Source organism: Nelumbo lutea, chromosome 5, assembly GCF_056320005.1.
Source record: "Nelumbo lutea isolate HS-2025 chromosome 5, American lotus-T2T, whole genome shotgun sequence".
Taxonomy (NCBI): Eukaryota; Viridiplantae; Streptophyta; class Magnoliopsida; order Proteales; family Nelumbonaceae; genus Nelumbo; species Nelumbo lutea.
In genome coordinates, this window is record NC_142688.1 from 83,843,907 (window position 1) to 83,856,780 (window position 12,874).

The window sequence follows — 12,874 nt, forward strand, 5'->3', positions numbered from 1 at the left end:
CATTGTTTCCCTTGACTCCATATTTGGCAACAACAATTGGTGTCATATGTTGGAAACATCTTCAAAACTTCCCCTTGAGAAAAACAAATCTAAACTAACCAATTAGTGTCTTCGAAATGGTTGACAAGAATGACACCATTCCCAATGTTCAGAACTTAGTTACAATTAACTAGTTCAAACTAGCCTTGAATAGGCTAGACAACCTGGCCCAACGGTTGGACAATATAGGGCATTCGGTTGGAGGCCACCTACAAGGTGGTTTCTCCGTCGGAAGCCACGAACAACACGACAGCATCGTGCCTCTCCCCCACTAGTTTTTGACCTCCACAACCTCCTCAACGATCGTCGTGCTCGCAAGAATCAGGGTGTATTGGTGCCCAAGCACTCCGGGAATAGGGACAGCCTATCCTGCGTGAGAGAGAATTAGGACCAGACTGAAGTGACGATGCCTTACATCAACAGCACCTTGAAGATATTTAGGCGCAAATTGGTGCCATTCAAGATAAACTACAACAAGTAAAGGAGGGTCAAGGTGATGCCTTTGTGAGTTGCCATGCCTCATTCACCTAGATGGAGGCCTTCATGGATTCCATCATCTCCGACGCCCTCATGTGCCGAGCCTTCTAGACCACATTCAAGGAAGCAGCACACCAATGGTTCTCAACTTTGCCTCCACACTCCATTGGCTCTTGAGAATAGTTCACAGACCTCTTCCTAGGTCACTTTGTGAGTAGTCGACGGTGTTAGAAAACAGTCATCTCCCTGATGTCCGTCAAGTAGAAGTGTAGGGAGAGCCTTCGGGCATATATGAAGAGATTCAACGAAAAAGAACTCGAGGTCAAGGACCTTGACCCCTTAGTCTTCGTGCACATGGCCATCAATGACCTCTGACCTAGACCCCTCACCTGGTCCATTTTCAAGACTAAAGTCAAGTTCTTGGAGAAAGACCAAAAGTACATCACCGTCGAGGAGGCCAAAGCCAACAAACACCTCCAAGATTCGGAAGTAGTGCCTAGTGACAAGAAGAGGAAGGAAAATGATGGCTATGGTGACAACCCCACCATCAAGGGCAATGAAAAGAAGTTGTTGGCCCCTTCCTTTAACAAGTACATGCCACTAAGCTCCTGCCAAATGTACATACTAATGCAAGTAGGGAAGGATGAATTCATGAAGTAGCCAGCCAAGTTGAAGAGGAACTCAAGAAGGGGGAACCCCAAGAAGTACTGCAAGTACCACTGCAGCATCGACCACCACACTGAGGACTGTTATGAGCTCAAGAACAAGATCGAGTCTCTCATCTGTCGCGGGCACTTGAAAGACTACATTGAAGGTGACATCCTAGCGTCATCTTCACAACAGCCACATGCCGGGCTCTATACCCATCGCCCCTTGGCCAGAGTCATTGAAGTCATAGTTGAGGGTTTGACCTTGGAGGGAAGTATCCACCTCGTCTCAAAAAGCATATGCCCGACAGTATAACATTCAGGGCCAAGCATCGAAGAAGCTGAGGCTAGAGAACCTCATCTCCTTCTCAAATGACAACCTACAGGGGGTTTCTGTGCCCCATGATGACGCGTTGGTGGTGTCAATGATCATTACCAACTACATGGTGAAAAGGATTCTCATAGACAATGACTCCTCGACCGACATGTTGTTCTATGAGACATTTGAAAAGATGCAACTGACACCAAATCGACTACAGCCCATTGACGTTTCACTCGTCAGGTTTTTTGGACCAAATGTCAAACTTGAAGGGAAGATAACTCTACTAGTCACTGTAGAGACTGAACCTCGGCATGTCTCTCGGATGACTAAGTTCTTGGTCGTGAAGGCATGCTCACCTTACAACATCATCATAGAGAAGCCAATCCTTCACACACTCAAGGTGGTTATCTTATTTTACCACATCGCCATGAAGTTCCCCATGGAGTGTGGTGTAGGAATAGTTAGGTAAAACCAATAAGCTATTAGATAGTGCTACGTTGCGACACTAAAAGGCAAGAACAAGGAAGCCTTACAAATAGAAGGGCTTGACCTTAGGGATGAGCGTCAAGCTGAGGACCTCATCTCGATTCCCCTAGATAAGGTTGAGCCCGAGAAAATGGTACGAATCGAGTCCCGCCTCCCTTAGAACACATTTTTCAAACTGGATGAGCATGGACCCGAGCTATAGGCCGGTTCAACAAAAGAAGAGGAACTTTGCACTGGAGTGCTGGAAAGCCATCGGAGAGAAGGTAGACAAGCTACTTAGCACCGGCTTAATAAGAGAGATCTCAACAAGGTTTGTCCCAAAGATAGCTTTCCTTTGTCGAGGATTGATCACCTCGTCGATGCAACCACGAGGTATGAGCTACTAAGCTTCATGGATGCCTTCTCCGGCTACAACCAGATAAAGATGCATTTGGCCAACGGGGAGAATACCTCATTCATTACAGAGCATGACACCTATTGCTACAAGGTGATGCCTTTTGGATTGAAGAACACCGAGACCAATTACAAAAGATTGGTGAGCAAGATTTTCAAAGGGATGATGGAGAGGAACATTGAGGCTTGTGTCGATGGCATGGTTGTGAAGAGTCTTAGGGCTATCCAACACACTTCAGACCTAAGTACAACATGAAGTTGAACCCCAACAAATGCGCCTTTAAGGTCACATCGGAAAAATTCATAGGTTTTGTAATCACCCAATGAGGCATAGATTTCAACATTGAGAAGATACAAGCCATATTGGACATGGATCCCCCTTGATCAATTAAAGAAACCTAGAGGCTCACTAGCCAAGTCGCAACCCTCAGCCGATTCATGTCCAAGTCGGTTGACCGTTGTATACCCTTCTTCCGGGCCATCAAAAAGTTGAAAGATTTTCAATGGACAAAACATTTCGAAAAATCCTTGAAGAGTTAAAGTCCTACATCATGTCTCCACCATTGCTCATGTGGCTCATCCCGAGAGAAACCTTATTCTTGTATCTCTCAGCTGGGGATAAGGTGGTTAGCTTGGTGCTGGTTAGAGAATTCAGAGACCGATATATTATGCCAACAAGTTCCTCAATGAGGCTGAGACTAGATACCCAGAAGTAGAGCAAATAACTTTTAGGCTAGTGGTCTTGGCTAGGAAGCTGAGGCCTTACCTTCAAGCTCACAACATCTCAGTGTTATCCAACCAGCCCCTCAAGTTGGTGCTCTCGAAGCTTGAGACCTTGGGTCGGTTAAGCAAGTGGGCTATTGTTTTGTCGAAATTCGACTTACACTATCAACCAAGGCTTGCAATAAAGGCACAAACATTGGTAAACTTCTTGATCGAATGCACGTTCAACTACGGCCACAGCCAAGCCCCCAAGAGTGAGGAGAAGCCTTGGCTGACCTGGACCTTGTTCGTAGGTGGATCCTCTAATGCCAAACGATGCAGAGCAGGTCTCATACTTCTCATTCCAGATTATAATGAGCTAGAGTATGCACTATGGTTCAATTTCCTTACCTCCAACAATGAAGCCGAGTATGGGGCATTGCTTGTCGGCTTCCAGCTTGCAAAAGACCTCAAAGCTAAGCACATTGAAGTCTTTAGCGACTCACAATTAGTTGTGAACTAGGTGAATGGGGAATATGATGCCAGGGAGCCAAATATGGCCAAATTCTTAGCCAAGGTCCGAGAGTTTACTGGTCACTTTCAACACTTTGCTCTGCACCAGATCTCACGGGCCAAGAACGTACGAGCTATTGCCCCGTCAAAACTTGCAAGCTATTTGGGATCGGCCCTTGGTCGAACTATGCACATTGAGAAGCTAACACATTCTAGCATCAAAGAGAGGCAAGTGTATCCCGTCTAAGCTGAACCTTGTTAGATGGATCCCATTCTAGCATATTTGCAACATAGGCAGTTGCCATCTAACAAGAATGAGGAAAGGAGAGTTTGATGGTAGTCAGCACGGTACGCCATACTTGAAGGCAAGTTGTATAGAATATCCTTCACCCTACCCTATCTCAGATGCCTCTGCCGAGAGGAGGGCGAGTATGTGCTAAACAAAATTCACAAAGGCATCTACGATAATCATCTGGGGGGCAGGGCCCTAGCACAAAAATCACTCAGACAAGGACATTTTTGGCCATCCATCCAGAAGGATGCTATTGAGTTGGTATAGAAGTGCAATCGATGCCTAGGGCACTCCAACATCCTCCATCAATCTACAACAACCCTCTCGGCCCTCAACAAACCCTTGGCCCTTTGCAAAATGGGGAATGGACCTCCTTGGACCTTTCCCCTAGACATGAGGAATAGGAGACACCTCGTCATGGCAATAGGCTACTTCACTAAGTGGGTCGAGGCCGAGGCCTTGGCAACCATTACGACTAAGACAATTCAGAGCCTCTTTTGCAAGAATATCATTTGTTGATTTGTCATCCCATACATTCTCATCACCGATAACGACCAATAGTTCAACGACTTCAGGTTCAGAGAATGATGTGGAAGCTTAGGAATAAGGCAGCAGTACACCTCAGTTGGCTACCCTCGAACTAACAGGCTAGTTGAGGTCACCAATAGAACACTCCTAGAAAAATTGAAGGCAAGGCTAGGCAGAGCCAAACTACTTTGGGTAGACGAGCTATACAACATTATATGGGCGTACTGAACGACACCTCGGACTGCCACGAGTGAAACTCTCTTCAACTTGACATATGAGACACAGTTCATCATCCCAACAAATGTTGGCCAACCAACACTTCGGACCGAGGCATACCAAGAAGCTAAGAATAGTGAAGAGTTAAGGAACAACCTTGAACTGTTGGAAGGTATTCGAGAGCAAGCCCAAATCTGGGTCATGACCTACCAACAGAGAGTTGCAAGGTATTATAACATTTAAGTTAAAGAGTGTCACTTCAAGGAAGGTGACCTCGTCCTCAGAAAGGTCATGGTTCCCGAGCTTGATGTCAGAAAGCTTGGTCCAATCTGGGAATGACCCTATAGAATCAAGCAAGTAGTAGGACCTGGCACCTTTCGGTTGGAATACATGGGTGAAAGACTAATGCCTCATACCTAGAACTTTGAACATCTCCGAATGTACTATCAATAGAAGTGTAAATACCTTAGTGGAAAATTGTAAATGATAAGTGCAAGCTCCTCTCACTTCGGATCTTTCTTTGTGTAAATGTTCTCGTTCCCTCTAGCTGCCAGGACCCCTCAATCGACCAACTGCAGTATACAACATTTCTTAAGGTTATCTACTTGGATCTGACATTGACCCCCTTGGTCAACCGACCACAACATATGACCTTCCTTAAGGTTATATGCTTGGACCAGATATCAGCACAAGGCATACGACACTTTTCTAGTCATACGCCTAATTGCCTTTTGACCTTATTTGACTAAGGCAAGAGATTCCGGGATCTTGACATCTATTGATAAGTGGCCCACAACCTCGGCCTCGACCTCAAAGATCCTTAAAGAAGCGAGTCTTTGTGAAGGCCAAAGAGCCAACATTGACCAATTACCTAATAAAAAACATGATGAATGACATAGTAAATAAACAAGCACTTCTCCACTAAGGCAACCGCTCGTGGCCTCGGCTGTAGAACCCTTGTGGAATGGCGCACTAAGGAAAGTGAATTTTTTCACTAAGGCAAAATGTTTTGAGACCTCAACAATAGTTACCGAGCGACTTGTGATATCAGCCGCAACCTAAAAGACTCTAATATAGAACATCTTCACGAAAGACTAAGTAAGGAATACTATCGCAAAAAAGAGATACTTTATTAAAGAATGGCAAGTTTCTTTACAAAAGTGTCTCTTTGGGGGGAGGCATCGGACCCTTGCACAAGAAAATAAGAGAAGAAGAGCATATTTTAACAAGAAACTCAAGTTCCATTAACTTAAGTGCTTTTACAAAAGAAAAAGGCCTCTTGTGGGGGAGGTGTTAGCCCCTTACAAAAAAAAAAGGAGAAAAAAATATAAGGAAGACGTCGAACCTTGGAACAGGTCCAGCTGAATGATGTCAAAGCTTGGAAGAATCTTTGACACTTGGGCGTTACAACCATTGAAGCCCTCTAGGTAAGACTGGGAGGCAAAGGAGGTCAGGTCTGTCTTGTGCTCCTTCGAGGCCTTACACTTTTCGACTGGCTACATGACCACCTCCTCCAACTGTTGCTCCACTGCACCAATAAAGACTTCAGCTCCTTCATAAGCTCCCTCTTGGCAATCACCTCGGCCTCACCTTCTTGTGACTTTCATGCTCATCATGGGCCCGCCCCTCGGCCTGTGTTGACTGTTGCTTTAGGTGCTCAATCTCCTCTTGCGCTTGTTGAAGCTGCTGGATCTGCACCTCCACTTGTCACAAAGACTGATCGAGTAGGAGACCATCTGCACAGAAAAAAGGACAAACCGTCAATAACATTCCACTAAGAAGACCTCGGCCACATAATGGACCCAGGGAAGAACTCGCATACCTTAGTGGCCTTGTCTGAAAGCGTTTCCCAGACCAAATCCAAAGTATGTTGTGTCTAGGACTGGCGGTCACCAGGAAGGACCATGCCCACCACTAGTTGCTGACCAACGCCAACCACCGACAGGGAGTCCCCCTCTTGCACACTCCACTGTGGTCGGTAGATCTGACGATTGTTGAGCAGCTCGTTCTCCCTGGGTCGGATGATCGAGGCCCTCCTTGGTTTGATCAACTTGAGGTCCCCTTGGCTCAATGCTGCTCACATAGCTGAAGTTTCTTTGCTCGATGGTCTTGGGTCGCTTCTACAGGGTGCTTTTACACCATCACCTTATGGGTCATCTCGGCCTTGACCCATTGTTTAGCGGCCGCTTCCTCCTACAAACACCAAGGCATGCTCCCAGTAGCTCCCTTTGCGGTGGCTCTCACGGACACTGCAGCCTCTAGAAAAGCGGTAACGGAATTCAAGTAATGTCGCAACTAGTAGACAACGTGAGTGTCCATACCAAGGGGGGCAAGACTAAAGCCGACCATCACCAAGGCCTCCTTAACCAAGGGTCCAACATGAATTGTCCCACCTAGCTGAAGCCAATTCATTACAACCTTCTCCTCATCGCTATTGTGTGGTACAATCCTCTCGGCCAATGTATTTAGGTTTCCTGAAACGGATCAAAAGGACCAGTCTTGGGGGCAACTAACAAAGAGAAATTTCTTCTTCCAATTGTGAACAGACGACGAGTTGTCCATCACCTTTCCCTATCAGCCTTGGAAATACCACAAGTCTTCCTCGTTGTGATACTTCCTCAATGCGAACAAACTCTAAAATATGTTCAGAATCACAAACACATCTTGGAGATGGGTCATCACCTACACAACCACTATCATCCTAACGACATTGAGAGAGAGTTGGCTAAGGGTGAGATTGTAATGGTTCAGAATCTCAGGGATTAGAGGGTGCAGTAAGCACTCCAGTCAGGAAGTTTGTAAGCTTCAGGACCAGAATTTGAAGCTAGCATGTCGATGGTAGAGGTTCTTTACCTAAGAATTGTTTGCGAAAAGAAGTCTAAGGAATTTGTTGTAGAAAGCCGAGGTGTCCTTAGTAGCTCCATGACTAAGGGTTTCGAGCAAATGGTGAAGTCTTGCTCAACTAGTCTCCCTATTTAAAGGAAAATGTACGACCCAGATTCAGTTGATTCAATGGCCATGGATCGACTAACCTAACAGCCCAAACCGACGGGCTCCACGTGGCACCAACCTTGGGAAATGAAACAATGCTAGAGACGAGGTCAGTTCGCCTTTCAACTCCAGCTCAAGGATGCGCCGAACTAGACCCCCCGTGCTGTCTCGCACACGGATTCAATTAGTCGACCCCGACACCCATCCTGTGTACGGACCTACGATGAATGACGTCAGTGCCCGTATAGGGCACGAGCAATGCACGTGGGTAGCCTATGCTCGTACAGGCCACAATCACACACCCTCGACTTGGAATGATCCTTTACTGACATGAAAGGTGGATGAAAGAGCAGTCGCCACACAACTGCCGAGAAGAGCTCCATAGCCGCCTCCACGTGAATCTACCATACTCACTTTGGCTGAAGCTGAGGCCTCAAGGTAACCCACCAACCGACCTTGGCCACTACACCCTCGAGAGTGGGGGGCAAGTGATGTAGGGATATCTGGCCAGCCTATGGATCTTGACACATGGCGTCAGCTGGATGCATCCTAGCCAACCATCATTAACCACTGCCAACCGCCATCACCTGCTCCCAATTGCCCCTCTTCTAAGGCAACTCCAACTATAAAGGGGGCTCCCACATTGAGGTAAGAACACAGGCTTAAGATCTAAGTTTCCTCTCTTGCTTGGTCCAACCTCTCACAACTCTCATCTAACTTGAGCGTCGGAGTCTTCACCCTTGGGGTGACTCTTAGGACCTCCCAGGATCTCTGACGTGTTCTTTCTCTTAGCAGGTTGGAGCCATAGACCTTAAACACCAAAAATTGTGTTGTTGCCCTTGACTCCATATTTGGCAGTAACAACAAATATTATTTTATCTAAGTTGACTATGGATTTGTTGTGAAATGCAAGAGGGAGAGGTGAAACCTATAGACTTGGAAGTACGAGGGGTAAAAAATTCATGTGTTTTGAATCTTCCCTCAAAAGCATTATAAATAAACGGGATTTGTTGTAATGAGACCCTTCTTTGAACTGTTGAATTAAGCCCAACCTCATATCTTCATGTATCCTCTCCTCCACCAAATCAAGGGGATACCCTTCTCTTATCAGGCTTGTTTATTCTGAATGGGCGACCATAAGCATTTCATTTTTCACGTTTCTCTACATTTCATCTATCCTGGTAATTGTCTCTGATAGATCACCTTGGTCATGATCATCGAACCGACCTTCAGCACAATGAAGGCATGGATGAATTCTCATTTATCATCTGTTAAAATGCCAAATCAAGAAACCGGTTGGCCGGCTTCCATAAATCATGAAGGGGGCAAAAGAGGGAATAGATGTATTCTCACCACACATCAACGCCAGGCTGCAATAAGCAAAGCAATAGCACCAGAGGTGAGACAGCCATGATGAACAAACTACAAAGAATGAAAGAAACAAGAAAAACAATTTTTTTTTTGGGAGATGAGAGTAGGTGCAAATCTGATTTTGTTAGGTAAAACCACTTACTACAATCATCTACTTTTTAAAACAAGTAGCAGAAAGAATTAACACATAGGAATTGCATATGGCATCCAACATGTTTCAGTGATGTCAAGAAAACTAAGATACCATTTTTCCTTCCCTGTAAAGTAATTTGACTGAATCAGAAAACTTTTTTTTGTTATCTTTTAATGTTTTATGGCACCACCCACTCTGGACTCTATCCAATCTGATCAACTGGCGTGACCAACACCCCTAACCTGGAGAACCCAACATGCATTTGAGTTCAGAATTAAACAAGCAATTTAATAGGGGGATGTTCTTGGGTCCTCTAGCTGTCCAGTCCGAGCTTTCAGGCTAATTGACTTTGACATAAGTTCTTGATGTCAACAGAAACCAGTTAAGCACCCTTAAGTGCATTGGGCAAGAACCGATCTGAAACTTCCATAAAACCATAACCTAACATGTAGAGTTGTGGAAATTATGCTCAATGACAATAAGGATGATGCAAATCTCGGAACTAGCTAGTGGATATGCCATTTAAGCTTAATTTATCCTAATTTCAATTAGAAAATTCTACAATAAACCGTGCACCATCTATTAAATAATACAGGCTGCTTGTATTTTGTGACTATTGACTTAGAACTCCACTACCATGACTTGTTATTAAAGAGGCAGGAGAGATGGAAGAAACTGCTCATACAAAGTAGTCATTCTTCTAAAACAAAACCATCCCACTTCTAATAAACTCGTTCATTTAAGGATGGGGATGGTCATATACTCAGATGCCATATTAGTGCCCTTGAGTCTCTTCCTTACAATGGGCTACCATGCTTACCTATTGCAGTACTACTTCAGGAACAATCCCACCCTTACTACCACTGGAGTTGATGCAATAAGGAGAAGGATGTGGGTTCTAAGCATTAAAGAGGTAAACAGTGGGAACATAATCTTCCTTTCTCTTATGTTGAAGAATGAGACTTAGACCTCAAAGGTGCAATAGTGCAAGCAAATTTAGTAGCTGTTTCTAGTAATGTAAATAGAAGGATTAATTATTACATGATCAAATGAGGCCCTAAACTGCTCTCCCCCCACCAGCCCACCCCTTGCATTTTCTGTGGTTTACTAAGATGGTTAATATCTTGCAGGATAACCAGAAAAAAAGCATGCTTGCAGTCCAAAGCTCAAGAAACTCTCTAATGGCTACCATACTTGGTGCTGCCATAGCTGTTGCTCTGAATTCATCATTGGCAGCTCTTACCAACAATACGTATAATGCTGCCCACCTCTTCAACAGTACCCTCTTGGGCTTACACTCTGGTCAAGCCCTAGTTCTGAAGTATGGCTTAGCATCAGTCTTCCTATTGAGTAGTTTCTTATGCAGCTCCATGGCACTCGGATGCTTGACAGATGCAAATTTTCTTGTAAGCGTGCCCAATGGGTTATCACCTGAACACTTGCAAGCCATGTTTGACCGAGGATTCATCTTAGCTTTTATAGGCAATCGGGCACTCTATGCCACTTTTCCTTTGTTGTTATGGCTGTTTGGACCCATCGCAGTTGCACTGTCGTCGATGGCATTAATATGGGTGCTATATGAGCTTGATTTTGGTGGGAATGGTGTCAAGGTCACTTTGCCTAGAACAAGTCCTGCATGTAATGTCAAATTGTTAAGTGAAGTGTGCTAAAATGAATTATATGTAACGATTCATTCTGTTTTTAATGTGATGAAGCTGAAAAGTTTTAACTCTAAGTTGGAAGATAGATGCCAATACCAACATAGGAAACTGATTCAACACAATAGACACTCTAGATCAGTATTGGGTGATATACTGATTAAATGGTCCAAAACCAATGACTTTTCTGGTTTAGGTTGTTCAGAAGAAACTCCCCCATATGCTTGATATTGTGCCTTACAGTGTCTTGGGAGGGGGTAGACTGGATATGGACCTAACCTTCGGCTTGTTTTCTTGAATTTCTCTCATACACTATCTTCAATGGTGCATCCGTGCTAATTGTAACCCAAGCTTCCTTTACTTGGAGATACATTGACTTGAGCTTCTCTAAGCCAATTGCCAATCATCTATATGAAATAATTCAAGATTTTCATTTATAAAATGAAAGACATAAATGTGAGAAGTAAGAAAGCCAGATCGGGCTACTGATGTCTCTCCTACTAGTGCCATTCCTTGTACAAATTTTTATTTTAGTGTGTTTGGCATTGGTTCTGGGAACATTGCAACGTTTTATCATGAAAATGGTACTTTTTTTTTTTTTTGTTTGGAACTGGTGCTATCATATAGGCATTTTCTGAGAAAACATCACTGTTTTTGTTTGATACTAGTGCTGACAGAAACATTTTCAACATTGATCCATGCTATCCAATGTCCGAGATGATGCCACTTCATTGCACCATTGGTAGTAATACACTGTTTTCTCAGAAAACAATGAATTAGGCATTGCTCTAGATCATACTTTCCCGATCTCTAAGACATGGTCTAGAGCAACATTTTTTTTCCTGAAAAAACAGTATCAAACAAGAGAGCATCGTTTGAAGCACTGCTTTCTCTGATGTGGCATCCACACAAAACCATTCCTGGGGATAGCATTTCAACTTCGAAAACCAATCAATTTTTAATAGAATTATTTGGTAATTGAGATTTCTCCATAAAAAAACCATAACATAATTTGTTTAGATTCAAGTCTACCCTAATTAAGGGGAAAGGTAAGGAAATAGATTTTTCTTCTATTGAAAGTTTGAAGTCAAATTTAACGGCAGGTTAGAAGGAATTCCAAAACGCATTTGTAAAGAAACATGAGACGATGAAACAAAACAATTTACTAGGAGGAAAGGAAACGAAAGAGAAAAACTCACCCACCCATTTATATCAACAGTAAGTACATGGAAATTCATCTTTACAGAAATAAGTCATCAACACAATTAGGGAAAATTAGGTGGTGTTTGGTATGAGTCGTATGACTTCCATTTATTTGATAAACAGCATTATATCATCACCAAATCAGCATTTGTCCCATTATACCATTTCGTACATATATTTATTAATAATTTTTTATCTTGATTTATGTGTAAACCAACCGTTGGAGGAAGCTTCATTTTAATGCTTCACCCAACACAAAAGCATTTATTTACTGTTCCACTGATGTGGCACATAATGACACCTAATTATCAACAAATCCCAAAAAAGCGTTTATCAACCACTTTTTCTCAGTTTTGATGACAAATCAAATACAAACATTTATTTAATAAACAAAAGTTATACCAAACACATCATCAATTGTAATAAAAACTAGAAAAGAGAAAGTAGTTTATATATTTACAGACATAGAAAGAACCATGAAATGGGGAAGCCCAACTTACTGTCTGCTTTTGGAATTGTAGCATATCCCGCCGGCCACCCCACTGATGTTTTCCGGAAACGATTGTGGTCTGGGCCTGACCTACACTAACCACCTTTTTCTGTGAATTCAATGTATTCTAGTTTCTTTAAGACTATGTTTGGTTGTAGGAAAAGGTAGGGAGAGGAAATGAAAGACAGAAATCAATAGAAGGTGTGTAAAGGTTTCCCTATCTTTCCCTATATTATCCTTCAAACCAAACATAACCTAATTGGTTGCATTTTCCCCAGGGCTGTGAGAGCTGAATCTTTTCTAACCCCAAATAAAGGCAAGAAGAATAAACAGATTAAGAAAAAGAAAACGGGGAAGCAAAAATCAGAGGTTGCTCTAAGAATAAAACGGTAGATAAGGATCTTTTGGTAAAA

General features: G+C 43.4%; 2 protein-coding genes across 2 annotated transcripts; both read left to right on the forward strand.

Annotated features, from left to right (window-relative positions):
* The first annotated feature begins 2,362 nt into the window (after positions 1-2,362).
* Positions 2,363-3,589, forward strand: LOC148853181 (uncharacterized). Its single transcript, XM_088945893.1, has 2 exons — positions 2,363-2,566; positions 3,011-3,589. Exons 1-2 carry the CDS (start codon positions 2,363-2,365, stop codon positions 3,587-3,589), a joined length of 783 nt encoding a protein of 260 aa, XP_088802019.1.
* A 6,208-nt stretch (positions 3,590-9,797) lies between these two features.
* Positions 9,798-10,856, forward strand: LOC148853182 (transmembrane protein, putative (Protein of unknown function, DUF599)). The gene is made up of 2 exons (XM_088943208.1): positions 9,798-10,023; positions 10,241-10,856. The coding sequence occupies exons 1-2, from the start codon at positions 9,856-9,858 to the stop codon at positions 10,778-10,780; spliced, it is 708 nt and encodes a 235-aa protein (XP_088799334.1). The 5' UTR covers positions 9,798-9,855; the 3' UTR covers positions 10,781-10,856.
* Positions 10,857-12,874: the final 2,018 nt, after the last annotated feature.